Raw genomic sequence first — 14,282 nt, forward strand, 5'->3', positions numbered from 1 at the left:
TGGCGGTGGGTAGTGCCCTGGGTGGACCAGCTTGGGTCACGCCCAGCCTGACCAGGAGATCCGCCCATTATTTACACAGGGGCTTAAAGCCTAGGCCAGGGCTGCAGCGAGTCAAACTCTGGGAGGGAAGAGGGAGGAGGCTGAAGGGGGGCAGGGGAACCAGGAAGATCGGTGACCAGTGGACTGTCTCCTAGATCCTGCTTTAGGATGTGATGAGCACACACACGTCCCAAGCCACAGACAGCCACACCTGTGGGCACACAGCTGCATCCTCACCTCCTGCCCTGAGAAGGAGGATCACATCCCTGAGGGGCACACACACGGTCACACACTCGAAGATACACAATCATATCCCTTAACACCCTGAGACCCCCCACCGTCATGGCCTGTTCCCAGCTCAGCAGCAGCCACGTTCCTCGGGGCCGTGGGGTCAGCCATCGTCACACTGAGACAGTCTCACCTCTAGCACCAGAGATGGGCCCATAGTTACCGACGCTAACACCCTGAAATACAGCCCCCTGTGAAAGAGAACATCACACCCCTTAGTGCTGGCAAATGTAGTCTCACTCAGCCCTTGAGCAGTGCACACAACTGTTACCACTGACACAGCCCCCAGCCACACCCCAATATCACCCAGAGACGCCCCCTAACAGTCCAAGACAGGCCCCACAGGTACACACCACATACACCCAAGACACAAGGAGTGGCACCCCCTGGACACCCCGAGATCTAGCCGGTCACCCCCCCCACCCTAGCAACAGCAACACCCAGAGACACACATGCTGTCACATGGCCACACTCCACACACAAGCCCTGCCAGTGACATCCACGAACACCCTGGAACGCGAAGACAGTCATCACAGCCTGTTCCCTCAACACAGTCACAAACCACCAACACTCTGAGAGACACAGTCCCACCTGCTCAACACCCAGACTCACACAGCCTCACCCCTTCACAACCGGAGCTGTATATTAGCTCAGACACACAAAGTGCCCACAGGTGCCCAGCGATGCCCAGAGTAACCCGTCCCCGCCCCTGTCCAGCTGGCCCTCCCCACTGCCCCCTCCCAGGGCCCATTGCCTGCATGTGGGAAATGGGGAGCGGGCGGGCTTAGACCTCCCCTCTCAACTTGCCCCCAAACATTCCTGCAGGGACCTCTGGCCTGGTTCCCCCCACTTCAATCCTCGCTCTTCCCTCCAGGTCTGGCCAGGACGCCACCCCCCGCCCTTCCCTGATCCCCGCCTCAATCCTTAAGGATGAAGTGGGTTGTCAAAACAAGCACATCCGGCGCAAAGTATGGCACGCCATGGACGCTGGCAGACCCCACATGTCCAGCGTCAGCTGAGGTCGGGGTGCATCATGACTCCTCCCCCCCAGCCTCGGGGTGGGGTTCCTCTCCATCAGCACTCAGCGGGGCAGGCCTGAGACTCCATCTTAAGCCCACCCCATCTTTCCTTCTCCATGCCTCCTGGCCCTGGGGCTCTCCATGGCCCTGGGTTGGAGCAGGCAAGGACCCACAGCCTTCTGCCCACCATTCGCATCAGGCCAGGGGTGGCAAGAGCCTTGTTGGAGAGGGAGCAAGATTTGCACCCTCAGCAGGCCGAGAAGCTCCGGCCTTGCCTGGAAGCCTGGTGGCTTGCGGCCAAGAGCTTCCTCAGGCGGAACGGGTGGGAGGGGGCGGGCGGCTGGGGCCAGCTCCTAATTCAATCTGGAGCCCGAAGAGGATGGATTTCAGCTGCTGCATTCTTTCCCAGCCCCAGCCCACCCTCCTCTCCCACCCCGAAGCCGCCACACAGGTCCAACAGCAGATTCTTTATCTTCCAGACGGCAAATTCGGATACGAAAGCCCACCGCCATCATCCCTCCTGCCCCTTCTGTCCGGGGCTGAGCTGAGGGAGACACAGGGCGGGGCAGGAGAGGGAGGGCATCTGGGGGCTTCACAGCAGACTTGTGTTTCAAATGCAGAGGTAACAGACTCCACAGTGGGGGCTCCTCTGGGGGGACGGAGGCGACGCAGGGGGAGGGTATTATTGCATTTGCCGAGGGGGGGACACCCCTCTTCTGCACGCCCTGCGTCAGGAAACTAGGGAGGTCACGACCCCCAAACAGAACCCAAGGCCCCAGGGAGATAGAAGGACCAGTTTGGCAGCTGAGGCGGAAAGTACTGGGGGCGGGGGTGGCCGCCCAATCTGGCTGGTCCCTCCCCGCGCCTGACCCGGCTGAGGTAGGTGGGGAACAGGGCGGGGCTGGGGTGGGGGGCTGGGGACCCCAGCCAGGCTGGGAACTGTTGAGGGGGTGGTACCGATTGGAGGGGGGCAGAGGTCGGGCCCCACTTCCGCTCCACATCATCTTCGGGCTACTGAGCTGGGCCTGAGCTGGACACCGGGGTCCAGCCTGTGGTGTCTCCACCCCAGAGGCTCCCACCAGGCCTGGCCCAAGTCATCTCAAGGTCCAGAGGGAGGCCTAGTAGCGGCCAACCTTGGCGTCCCCAATGGCTCCCCAGACGTCAAAGACAAACTCATCCGGGAAGGCAAAGTCACCAAGCCGTTCATCCAGGGCCTCAGCCAGCTCGTCCGGGTTCCTTTTGTCCTTTCCAAGCTCTACCATGGTGGCCGCTGCAGGGGTGGGGGGGTGCGGCAGAATGGAGGCACAGATGACAGAGGTGCTCAGGGTGGACCCAGCCCCCCAGGACCTAGAAGCTCCTTCCCTCAAACTCCCACCCATCCCCAGACCCAGGCGCCCCCTACTCACCCAGCTCTGTGTCCCTGATGCCCATGTAACTCTCCAGCAGGTCATCCACCTTCTCAATGGCCTTCTCCTCAAAGGCTGAAGGCTGGGGGGCGGGAAGAGGGACAACAACATCATAATAATATGAATATAATTGTAATTGTACTTACTAAGTGCCGTGTACAATTTTTACCACTTTCGGTATAGAAACCCACAGTTCATCCTCGTGACAACCGTGAAAGTGTCAGTATCATTATCCCCATTTTACAGATTAGGAAACTGAGGTCCACTTGCCCAAGAAAGGTCCCAGAGCTGGGAGGTGGCAGAGGTGGGTTTGCATCCAGTGCCCAGAGCCCCTCAACTAAGAGGTGATGCTGCTGCCTATGAATTTCACAGGGAAGGGGGACTGGGGCCTGGCTAGAACACTCACCAGATCCTCTACTGTGGCAGGACCCCGGGATCGGAGCCGGAGGGTCCCTCGGCCAGTGCCCAGCTGGGGACCGGAGCCTGGGCGGCCACCCCCTGAACGCACACTGATCATGTCTGTGGGAGACAGGGAAGGGGTGAGGGCTGGAGAAGCCCAATTCCAGCATGTTCTGTGCAGGAACCCAGGCATCCCGGCCTCAGACAACCCTCCACCTTCTCCAAGCTTCTGTAGGCTTTGGGGGAATTGGAGGCTGAGGTGACCCCAGGAGGGCAGGACTCCTGACTCAGGCTTGGCATGGGTGTAGGAGGTGCAGCCAGGGGCTAGGAATGGAAAAGGCTGGAGGGGAGACTGGAGGGGGCCACTTCTGTTCCCAGGGCCTGAGGGACAGGAACAGGGTGGGTCCTGGGTCCCCAGCTGCTTTCCCCAAGGCCAAGGGGGTATAGCTGCTGGGCCACAGACCAGCCCTATCTGCCTGGGGAAGTGTGTCAGAGTCCCCCACCCCCACCCCAGGGGCCTCGGGCCCATTCCTGAGAGTTAATGAAGCCAGACAAAAAAGGGGGGGGGGGTTGGCACCGGGCAGCCAAGCCTGGCTTCTTGGGGGGTTGGGAACTGGCCAGGGTTGGGGGCGCTTGGCTGGGCTAATGGCTCCTGAAAGCTGGGTGTGGGGGCAGCTTCCTCCTTGCCTCCATCCTCCTCCCAGGCTGGGCGGAGAGCCAGCAGCCCCTCCCCAGGGCAGGGTGGAGCTGCCCCCACCCCCTTTCCACTGTGACCCGCTGGGCTTGGGCACCACCTGCTGGTGGCCCTTGGCACTGCAGCCAGGGCCCAAGTGAAGGGGACCATCCAGGCGGCAGGAGGCAGCCCCTCACCAAAGGCCTTTCGGGGCTCTGTGAGCTTCAGCGTGAAGGTGCGGCCTCGGGGCAGCTCCTTGAGCAGCCGCGCCACCTCGTAGTGCCGGCAGCCCAGCAGGCTCTGTCCGTTGATGGCCTCGATCATGTCACCGACGCTGATGAGCTGGATGTGGTCAATCACGCTGCCCTCCTTAATGCGCTGTGGGGAAAGGAGCTGTCAGCCCCTGTGGCTCTGCCGTTGGGTCCTATGGGTAGGCCTTACCCTCAGGACTCTGGGTGCCCCACCCCCAGGCACCTTGATGAAGGCATAGCCAGCCCCGTTGTCTGTGATGGTGAGCCCCAACGCCTCCTCCGACTTGAACACCTCCACTTCCTTGCGCTGCCCCTTGACGTGGGCGAAGATGAAGTCCTCCAGCCCGATCTGGCCCCCCAGGAGCTTGTCCATGTCCACTTTGTGGGTGTTGAGGGTGCAGAACATCACCTACAGGGGTGGGAGATATTCAACCCTCACCTCCTTCCTGTGCCCTTTGCTAATCGCCACCTGAGGGGGAAGCGAGAAGAGTTGGGAAAGGCCTGGGGGTCCCCATCACAGTGCCTGACCACCCCCAGAGCCAGGGCAGGGCCCCACTAGGGCTGGGTTTCTGTCCTAGCAAAAACTCCCTGCTGTTTCCGGGGTACAGAGCCTGGCACACAGTGGGTGCTCAGAAAATGCTTGTGGAATGAATGAAGGGGCACAGATATCCATCCTGCCTACTGAGACCCCTGCATCTACTCCCTGCTCAGTCCCACTGTCACCTTCCTTGCTTCCCTTCCTTTGGTCCCCAAAGTCCTTGGGGTGGGACCTCCCAGTGAATCATGGAGAAGTGAATGTTGCATCTGACCTCCAGTCCCCACAATCCGCTGGGCTGCAAACCTCTCAGTGTATGATGGGAATGTAGCATCCAGCCCTGGCCATCCATTCCCACAATCCACTGGGGCAGAGGCCTCCCAGTGCCTGATGGGGACTCAGCACCCAGTCCTGATCTCCAGTTCCCCACAATACATTGGGCTGCAGGTCTCCTAATGCCTGATAGGAACTCAGCATCCAGCTGTGGCCACCTGCCCCCACAGTCCCCTGCGGCACAGGCCTCTCAATGCCTGATGGGAATGCTGCCTCCGCCTGTGGCCTCCAGTTTGCCACAGACCAATGGGGTGCAGGCCTCCCAATGCCTGATGAAATTCAGCATCCAGCCCTGGCCTCCAGTTCCCCATAATTCACTGGGGTAAGGCCTCAGTATCTGCAGCTTCACCACCTGAGCCACAGCTCACAAACAGGACGCACATTCAGGCCTCTGTCTAGCTCACCATCAGGGACTCTGGTGCCCGGCTCCCCAGTGGGTACCTCAGCAGCTGGCAGCCGGAAGGCCTCAGCAATCTTGCCGTACAGCTCCTTGACGTTGGTGAAGCCCTCGATGCGGCCAGTGGGACTGCCATGGGCCAGCTGGGTGTGGAACACAAGGCGGGGCCGCAGGGCAGGGGGAGGGGGGGGCAAGCCCATTTGGGGGGCCCCTGCCCCACCTCCGCCCAGGGGCCCCGGCTCCCCCACGCCCAGCCCACCACGGCCTGGCTCCGCCTCCTCATTTTCCACCAGAGGCGGTGCCTTTTTCCGCCGCCCCAGTCCCAGCGGCATGAGCAGCGAGAAGAGGGGGCACGCCCAGGAGATCTGCAGGACAGGAAAAGGGGCTCAGGGCCTGGGCAGTGGCCTCGGGCCGCCTCGCCCCTACAGGTCCAATGAAATATTTAGAGAACAGACTGGCCTCAGTTCGAAATCCGGTCCCAGCTCAGAGCCAGGCAAAGCAAGATGATTGGCCAAAGGAAACCCAGAAGAAATGCCCCATATAAGCGATTCAAACTACCACGAAGGCACGACTCTCTCTGAGTCCGCCCGTGTGTGCCTATTTACACGTACTCTTTTTCCTAATAAACACTTTACTTGTTTCACTTAAAAAAAAAAAACAAACATCCGGTCCCAGCACTTACACACTTGCACAGAAGTAATAATATCACCTAATATCTATCATAACCCCATGCTAACTGCTCTGTATCTTAACCCTCACACCACATCATGGGGACCATATTACCACCCCCACGATGTGATTATGTGATATACCATAATATGTGATTATGCCCATTTAACAGATGAGAAAATGGAAACTCACAGCCTACGTTTTCTCTTTTTTTTTCTACTGGTCACAGTCATTAATGCTGTGTGCTAAAAATTTCTGACTCCCCCCTTCAAAGCATGTAGGCAGATGGCACTTACTGGCCTCCTTGTGACTGGACAGGCATGTGACCAGTACTGGCCAGTGAGTTGTGAGAGGAAGTGACACATGACATTTCTGGGCTGAAGCATTTAATTACTGGAGCAAGAGCCTCCAGAAGTCCCTTTCTCCTGGTAGGGTGACCAGCCTCATTTGATGTGGTGGTGGCCCCATCAGGCCAGGCTCTGAGTGACGACAATGAATGGAACCCCCCACTGAGCTGCAATGGACACGTAGCAGGAACAAAAAATAAACCTTTGTTGAGTTTGGCCACTAAGATTTTGGAGATGTTTGTTATTGCAGCAAAACCTGTCCTGACTGACACACTTTCCTCTTTACTCTCCCTCTACTCTCTCTTTCTTTCTCTCTTTCTCCCTCCCGCCCTTCAAACAAATGTTTTGGGCACTTACTATATTCCATGCACCAATATGGATATTGCCTTCAATAAGACAAGCAAGGTTCCACATTTCCTTACCCAGAGTAAATAAGGAGCCTCTGAGGAATGGTTAATGGATGAAGAAAACAACCCTATATGGATAAATCCTGACAGTTTACAAATACACATACATATGTATGTGTATATATATAATATGTGTATGTGTTTAAGGAGATACATACACGTGTGTGTATATGTTTTAAAAAGCTTTAATTAGGGAATTCCCTGGCAGTCCAGTGGTTAGGACTCAGCCCTTTCACTGCCGGGCCTGGGTTTAATCCCTGGTTGGGGAACTAAGATCCTGCAAGCTGCATGGCACAGCCAAAAAAAAAAATCTTTAATTAATTATAATTCAGACTTCCCTGGTGGCACATTGGTTAAGAATCTGCCTGCCAATACAGGGGACATGTATTCGAGTCCTGGGCTGGGAAGATCCCACATCCCGCGGAGCAGCTAAGCCCATGCGCCACAACTACTGAGCCTGCACTCTAGAGCCCATGAGCTACAACTACTGAAGCCCGCGCGCCTAGAGCCCGTGCTCCACAAAAAGAGAAGCCACCACAATGAGAAGCCTGCACACTGTAATGAAGAGTAGGCCCTGCTTGCCACAACTAGAGAAAGCCCACGCGCAGCAACGAAGACCCAACACAGCCAAAAATAAATAAATTAATCAATTAATTAAAAAAATAATTCAAAGCTGTAATTAATAATTTCATAAAAGTTTGCTACAAAATGTACCTACGAAGGCGAGAAAAAATCTCTTTGAATAACTCAAGCTCATTATTGAACCACCGCACAAAATGTATGCTGGCAATATTAAAACAACTTCTATTATTAAAAAAAAGAAAAAAAAAAAGACAAGCAACAAGGTCCCTGACTAGGGCCACCATGAGCAGTTACACTGGTTGTTCACTGTGCAAAAGCACCAGACCCTGGTCTGGTGATGTGTCTGATGGGAGGAAGGGTTGCATTTTTCTAATTCATGCCCAAGGTGCTGCAGAAGGCCAGCTAGCTGGGGCTCTGTCCATGCTGTCCAGAAGCATAGTCCAGAGGAGAAGATATACAGTGAGCAAGCAAACGTGTAAATATCTAATATAATTTCTAAGAATGCTATGAAGACAATAAAACAAGACAAGTTCTACCGACAAGGTCAGGGAGGGCCTCCCTGAGAAGGTGAGGCTGAATCTGAGACTTGAAAGACAGGAAGAAATATCCGTAGGAGGATATGAGGCAAGAACATTCGGGCAGAGAGAACAGCCAGTGCAAAGGCCCTGAGGTGGGGATGTGCTTGGCATGTCTGAGGAACAGCAAGGAGGCATATGTGGTTGGATCCGAGTAAGGGGGACAACAGGAAAAGGTGAGGGCAGAGAAGTAACAGGCAGACTGTGCAGGGCCCTGTAGGCCAGAGGGAGAACTTGGGCTTTTGGTCTGAGTGAGGTGGCAGTCAGGGGGGGTTCTGAGCAGACTCACAGATCAGCTGGAGACCAGTGTGGTTGACTGGAGTGAAGTGAGCAATGGGAGAACACGAAGACGGCAGGTAAAAGAGGTGACTGGGCGGGGGGGGCCTTGTAGGCTGGGAAAGAGTTCAGATTTAATTTTTAAGTCACATGTCCAAAGTCACAGAAGCTGGCTACACCCTCAGGTCTGATTCCCAAGCTCAAGTTCATCACTGTGACGCTGTCCCCTAAGTGACTCAATCTCTCTGGGCCTCAGATGCCTGGTCTGCAAATGGGGATGTTCCATCCGCCTGGTTGTGGTGAGGATCAAATTATGCCAAATTACATTTTTCTGTGTAAAGGGGACTTTCTGCTTCTCTTCCAGAGGGCCGTCCTGGATTCAGTTGAGCCCCTGGGCTGCACCATCCTCATTCATTTATTCATTCATTCATCTGTTCTCCAACACCTCCTCTCCTCATTCATTCATTCATTCATCTGTTCTCCAACACCTCCTCTAATATCACTGGTCCAGCCCCATCAGCACTCACCTAGATCAGTGCAGTTGCCTTCTCTGTGTCTCCCAGCTTCCGCCCTTGCCCCCAACAGTCTCTTGTCAATCCAGCAGCCAGAGTGATACTGTAAAACATAACTCATATCACATCTGTCCTCTGCTCCAACCCCTCCCAGGGCTCCTGCCTCACTTGGAGTAAAAGTCAATGTCCTCCCCTTGGCCCACAGGCCCCAAATGATCTGCCCACATTACCTGTGTGCCCTCATCTCCTCCCACTTTCCCCCTAGCTCATCCCCTCCAGCCACATGGGCCTCCTCCCTGTTCCTTCAACACACTAGGCGAAGTTCAGCCTCAGGGCCTTTGCACTGGCTGTGCCCGCTGGTATCCACACAACTCACTCTCTCACCTCTTTCAGGTGGAAAACATATTTCATTCATTTAGCTTGTTCATTGTCTGTTTTCTGAAAGGGCAGGGAACTTTGCCTGTCTTACTCATTCCTCTCTTCTTAGTGCAGAGAACAGTGCTTGGCATATAGCAGCTGCTTAATAAATATTTGTGGAATGAATGAATGGATGAATGAATGATCCTAATATTCACCAGCCCACCAGTCTCTGTGCCCAGCTTCTCTGCAGCTCTGGGGAGCCAGAGAAGCACAGGCTGTAGCACCTGCCCTCAGTAGGGTCTTGTCTCCCTGGCAAAAGTACAAGTCCTACCTCTGTGGTCCCTCATCCCTTGCTTCCCAGCATAATTCTGGACAGAATAAGTGCTTCATTTAGCAATGAAGATATTGTCATTTTGTTTTTCACTCCCCTCCTAATCAATGATGCTAAATGACTTTTAATACATTTATTAGCCATTTGGATTTGCCCTTTTGTGAACTGCCTGTTTAAGTCTTTGCCCATTTTTAAAAACTGCGTTGTTTTTTTGAGTGTTTTTTTTTTTTTTTTTGCCACGCTGCATGGCTTGTGGAATCTTAGTTCTCCGATCAGGGACTGAATCTGTTTTTAATTGCAATGCAATCTATATGTTCTAGATACTAGAAATAAAATAAATTCTGAATGAATAAACCAGTACTGCTCTGTCAAGTTATTTTACTACACTCAATGATACTACCAAAACAAAAACAAAAACACCCAAAAAAACTCCCCCACATCAGCACCTCCCCTGGTTCCCCTCCAACCACCCCCCATACATCTTAGCAGAATGCTAAGAACATAAATCTGAAACCTGGATTCGCCACTTACTAGCTGTGTGACCTTGGGCAAGTGTCTTAACCTCTCTGAGTTCCAAGGAAATCATACATGTGCTTGGAACAGTTCCTGGCACACAACAGGAGTTCCATAAATGCTGGTGACAATTACTACTATTTCCATCTGTATCATCTTTCAGTCAGTTGCCAAGATTCAAACTCCCTCCTTTTCCCAGGGTCCCTACATCCTGATCACCAATTCCCAACATCCTTACTCTGCCTACACTTGATGCCCTGGTTCAGGCTGGCTTCGTGTCCTCACCCAGGAGAGGGTAATAATGGTGGTGAGGAAAGTGGGTGATTAATGAATTTGCTTTCCAGGCCAGAAGAGGCACAGTGGTGTGGGTTCAACTCCCACCCCTGTTACTTACCAGCTGTGTGGCTGTGGGGAAGTCACTTCACTTGATGGGGCCTCAGTTTCCTAATCTGAAAAACGGGCAGAATTCCTGTCTCTCAGAGTGCTTATGGGAATCCAAAGAGATTATGCAAGTAACTCAATTATCACTTTGCCTGACATCAATCTAAGGAAGTTGTTATTATTATCATCATTATTGCTTCTTCCCTTGCCCTGCCCAGAACATCCCAGTCCTCTCTGCCTGCCAAGGCCTACTTCAGGCCACCTCATCCAGGAAGCCTCCCCAGCTTGCCCCAGCCTGTTGGAACCGGCCCTGTGGTCCAAACTACACAGGCCCACGAACTTAATTACATGTTGCCCTGGCAGAACTCTTGTCTTCCAGTCTTAGGTTGTTATTTAACTTCATGTCTCTATTTTAAAACATAAACCAGATCACGTCACTCCCCAGCCTCAAATCTTACAACGGTTTCCCACCTGATGGAGGAAAAGCTCTAAACTCCTTAATGTGACCCCCAGACCCCTGCAGAATCACCGCTTTGGGTCCTCTCTTGCCCCAGGCACACCATGCCAAGATTGGTCCAGCCTCAGAGCCTTTGCCCTGGCTGTGCCCCCTGCCTGATCTTTACAAGGCTGGCTTCTTTTTGTCATTCAGACCTCGGCTCCAAAGTTACCTCCTCTGAGATTCCCCCTTTGCCCACAGATTCTACCATGCCACTCCCTCATATTTTATTCATAACATTTATCACCCTCTGCAAGTATTTTCTTTATTTACTTGTTAACTTGTTTGTTGTCTGTTTCCCCCCATTAGAATGGCAGCTCCCCAAGAGCAGGGATTTTTGTTGTGTTCACTATTGTATCCTCTGTGCCAAGAACAGTACCTGACACATAGTTGGTGCCTAATAAATATGTGTAGAATGAATGAATGTGTCTTATGCCCTCATTCTGACTACTCTCTGAGTTCCCCTATCCTCAGAACATGCCCACTGTAGACCTGCTAACTGCCACCTCCCCACCACATTCCCAGTCTCCCCTCAAACCTGAACACAGGTACGGAGAAAAGGAGTTTCAGCCCCGGGCATCAAGCAGGTTGGCTGCAATCCCAGCATCCCCACCCTCTCTTCCCTGGGAAGGGCCTGAAACTCAACAAGCTCACAGCCACACAGAGTTGCAGTGAGGGGAGCAAGAAGTGGGGAAGGGGGTTCCTGGGAGCTCACAAAAGCTGGCGGGGGGGACACCACGCCCAGGCTCCCCTTTTCAGCAGGGTATTGCTTGAGAGAGGAGGGCGGGAGGGCCTCTGAATCAGTCTTGAAAAACCGGCTCCTGGGTGTTTCCAGGGAGAACGCCTACCGTCCTGGGCCCATGCTTACCAGGGGGGCCCAAGAGGCACAGAACCCCAGTGGTGTTGGACCCCTGCCTATCTCTCCTGCAGATGTCACTCTCTTCTCAGGACCCAGGTATTCTGGCCTTGCCTTTCCAGCTCAGAGGACAAGGGCCATGGGGACAGCTTCCTGTTTGAGCAGCTGGTGAAAGCAAAGACCAGCAGGTGTGCCCCAGACGGCGTGTCTGGCTGGAGGGAGTGGAGTGGAAGGAGCTGGTCAGAAACACCTGAGCTTGGGAGCCACCGGGCATCTCGTATAGTGGTGGAGACTCCAGTTCTGGACTCGGAGGCATGGGTTTGAGTCCCAGATCTGCCACTTACTCGCTGTGGGACCTTGGGCAAGTCACTCCACCTCTCTGGGTCTGCTGCTTCAGCTCTGAAAGAAGTAACAGCACCTTCCATGAGGTATTGAGAATCAATGATAAATATGTGGAAGTGTTCAATAAATGCTAGACGGGGTGATTTTTTTCATTATTATCTTCGGAACCTCGGTCCTCCCAAGGTCCCCCTAGGCCCTGGAGGATTGGGACTGGGCCAGCTTCGGGGAGCTGCCCGGGCAGGGCTCAGAAATACCGATCCTGCGCCTGTCCCCGCCGGGATGGGAACTGTCCAGAGGTGCAGGGGGCTGGGGTGCGGCTGGAGACCCCATCCCGGTGGCGGAAGGCGTTTACCCCTGCCCCCAGCGGGAAGGCAGGCGGCCCTCTGGGAAGGGGCCTCGGGCATCCCCCCGCTCAGCCTAGACGTCCAGCCGCGTCCATGGGGCCGGCCCCATACCGCAGAATCGGCCGGATCACCGGGGGTCCGCGATCCCGCGGGTCCGCGCCGGGAATCCCCCAAGCAGCCGCGATGCGCCCCGCCGGCGGGTGATACTCACCTGCGGCGCCGCCGCTGCCGCCCAGTGTGCGCCGGGTTCGGCCCTCGGCAAACTCAGGCCAGGGCCTCTCCCTCAGCCACGACCAGGGGGGCGGGGCCAGGGCCCGCGTCCGGTCAATCAGGAGCGGCCGCCCGGCGCTCGCGGCCAATCCGCTCCACGCCGCGCCGCCCCGCCCCGGGGGACCCGAAGGAAACATTCCAGAGGGATCCCTGCTCTTCGCGACACCTCCCCCGCGCCGCGGGGCGTTGGACCTTCCCGCCCCTCCTAAGCCGCGGCGGGCTGTACCACCGCAAGGCTGCGGAGGGGGGAGCTGCGGCTGGGGCCGGGCCAATCTCGGGGAAGGAAGGAGGCCAGCGGCCAATGGGAAGCTGGGGCCCCTTGACCACGTGCTGTTGGCTGAGTGTCCGTGTGGGGTGCCCTGGGTGGTAAGAGGGCGGGGGGCTGGTCGTGGGAGTCAGCTGACCGAGGCTGAGTTTCGGGGAGAGGATGCAAACTCCCAAAGTCCAGAAAAGCGGACCCTTTAGGAGACCCTGGAGGGGGCCAACGGCAGCCCCCAATCCAGTCCTCTGCCTGGCCTGCACATGCCCCAGCCCGGCCGTCCTCGGGGCGGGTAAAAAGATGCATTCATTCTGGGCGGGCGGGGGACTGAGATGAATAGGGAGGGTCCCGAGTGTCCCTGCGTCCTGGATGGACAATGGACAAGGGCATTCATTCATTCATTCGCTCATCAAATATTTAATGTGCCCCTGCTCCGTGCCAGGCTCTGTCCTATCTCTACAGACACATAGACGAATAAGCTGAATGAATGTGCTCCTGGTAAAGGGAACAGGGCGTTTAAAGGCTTGGAGGTCGGACAGAGAGATACAGCACACTTTAGGAGAGTACAATATCGTAGGAACTAGCAAAGCAGCTAGCAAAGCACCTTTCGGGTGCAATGGAACGGAAAACAAGGGCAAGATGGCCTGTTCTCTTGCTGGCTGACCAGCGAATATTTATTGAGCACATACTAAGTGCTAGATTACAAAGGGTACCCAGCCAACCCAAGCCTCTGCCCTCAGGGAGCTGACTTTCATGAGTCTGTCTACTACATCTCTGTTCCCGCTCCCCGCAACCTCCCTCCTCCCGTCCCACTTCCGAGACTGGCACAGAGCAGGGTCTCAGTACACATGTGTGAATGAAAGAACTAGGTAATCTCACCATCTCCAGGTTTGGCTTGAAACCGGGATTTCTCCGGCAGGAGCAGGTCCAAGAAACAAAGACCCAAACGCACCTTGCCCAGGCGGGGAGACTCAGTTCCTAGGACAGGTGAGATTTCCTTGTTCTAGGAACAAGCCAGCCACTCAGACAGCTGGGGCCGGACCAGGAGTTCGCTGTGTGTTCTGGGAATTGTAGTTCTTGGAGACCTCTAACTGTTCAAACCTCAATGAACGATTGGGTCTTTGCAGTTCCCTGGGTGAGCTGCTGCGTTTTCCAGGCCTCGCTAGGGCTTGCAGAGGGACAAAGTGAGAGGGGAGAGTGGGCCCTGGGCTTAGTTGCTGAGGGCTGCCCGGCCGGCCCCACCCAGCTGGCAAATACTGAAACTGCTGTGGCAACAGGCACAGCTATTGTCATTCTCTTCCTGTTCTGCTGACCTCTGCCACCCCCACTGAGTGATCGGTTGTCTCTGGCTAGGCCAGTGCCCTCTGTGGGACTGTGTCCACTGCCCTGCTTGTGCCTGGCGTCTGAGCTGCCTCCTACACA

General features: G+C 55.2%; 1 protein-coding gene across 5 annotated transcripts; it reads right to left on the reverse strand.

Moving 5' to 3' along the window:
- Nucleotides 1–1,798: 1,798 nt before the first annotated feature.
- GIPC1 (GIPC PDZ domain containing family member 1) lies at nt 1,799–13,853 on the reverse strand. Of its 5 annotated transcripts, none has more exons than XM_061188752.1 (10): nt 13,740–13,853; nt 11,990–12,044; nt 10,307–10,361; nt 8,724–8,811; nt 5,385–5,705; nt 4,299–4,484; nt 4,022–4,202; nt 3,159–3,271; nt 2,753–2,834; nt 1,799–2,616 (listed from the first exon to the last, which is right to left on the reverse strand). In XM_061188752.1, exons 5-10 carry the CDS (start codon nt 5,670–5,672, stop codon nt 2,465–2,467), a joined length of 1,002 nt encoding a protein of 333 aa, XP_061044735.1. In that variant the 5' UTR covers nt 5,673–5,705; nt 8,724–8,811; nt 10,307–10,361; nt 11,990–12,044; nt 13,740–13,853; the 3' UTR covers nt 1,799–2,464. The 5 variants fall into 5 exon arrangements, with proteins under 5 accessions (XP_061044735.1, XP_061044734.1, XP_061044737.1 ...); XM_061188751.1 differs by lacking the exon at nt 13,740–13,853 and adding an exon at nt 12,543–12,625; XM_061188754.1 differs by lacking the exon at nt 11,990–12,044.
- Between the last annotated feature and the right edge of the window lie 429 nt (nt 13,854–14,282).

The sequence above is a fragment of the Eubalaena glacialis genome, chromosome 4 (genome assembly GCF_028564815.1).
Source record: "Eubalaena glacialis isolate mEubGla1 chromosome 4, mEubGla1.1.hap2.+ XY, whole genome shotgun sequence".
NCBI classification, from domain to species: Eukaryota; Metazoa; Chordata; class Mammalia; order Artiodactyla; family Balaenidae; genus Eubalaena; species Eubalaena glacialis.

Coding starts and splice junctions, on each gene's coding strand:
- GIPC1 (XM_061188754.1), bottom strand. CDS start 5,672: ATGCCGCTGGGACTGGGGCGGCGGAAAAAGGCACCGCCTCTGGTGGAA. Junction 3,272..4,021: donor AGAGCCCCGAAAGGCCTTTG/GTGAGGGGCTGC, acceptor TGTCTCCCACAG/ACATGATCAGTGTGCGTTCA. Junction 2,617..2,752: donor CATCAGGGACACAGAGCTGG/GTGAGTAGGGGG, acceptor CCACCCCTGCAG/CGGCCACCATGGTAGAGCTT.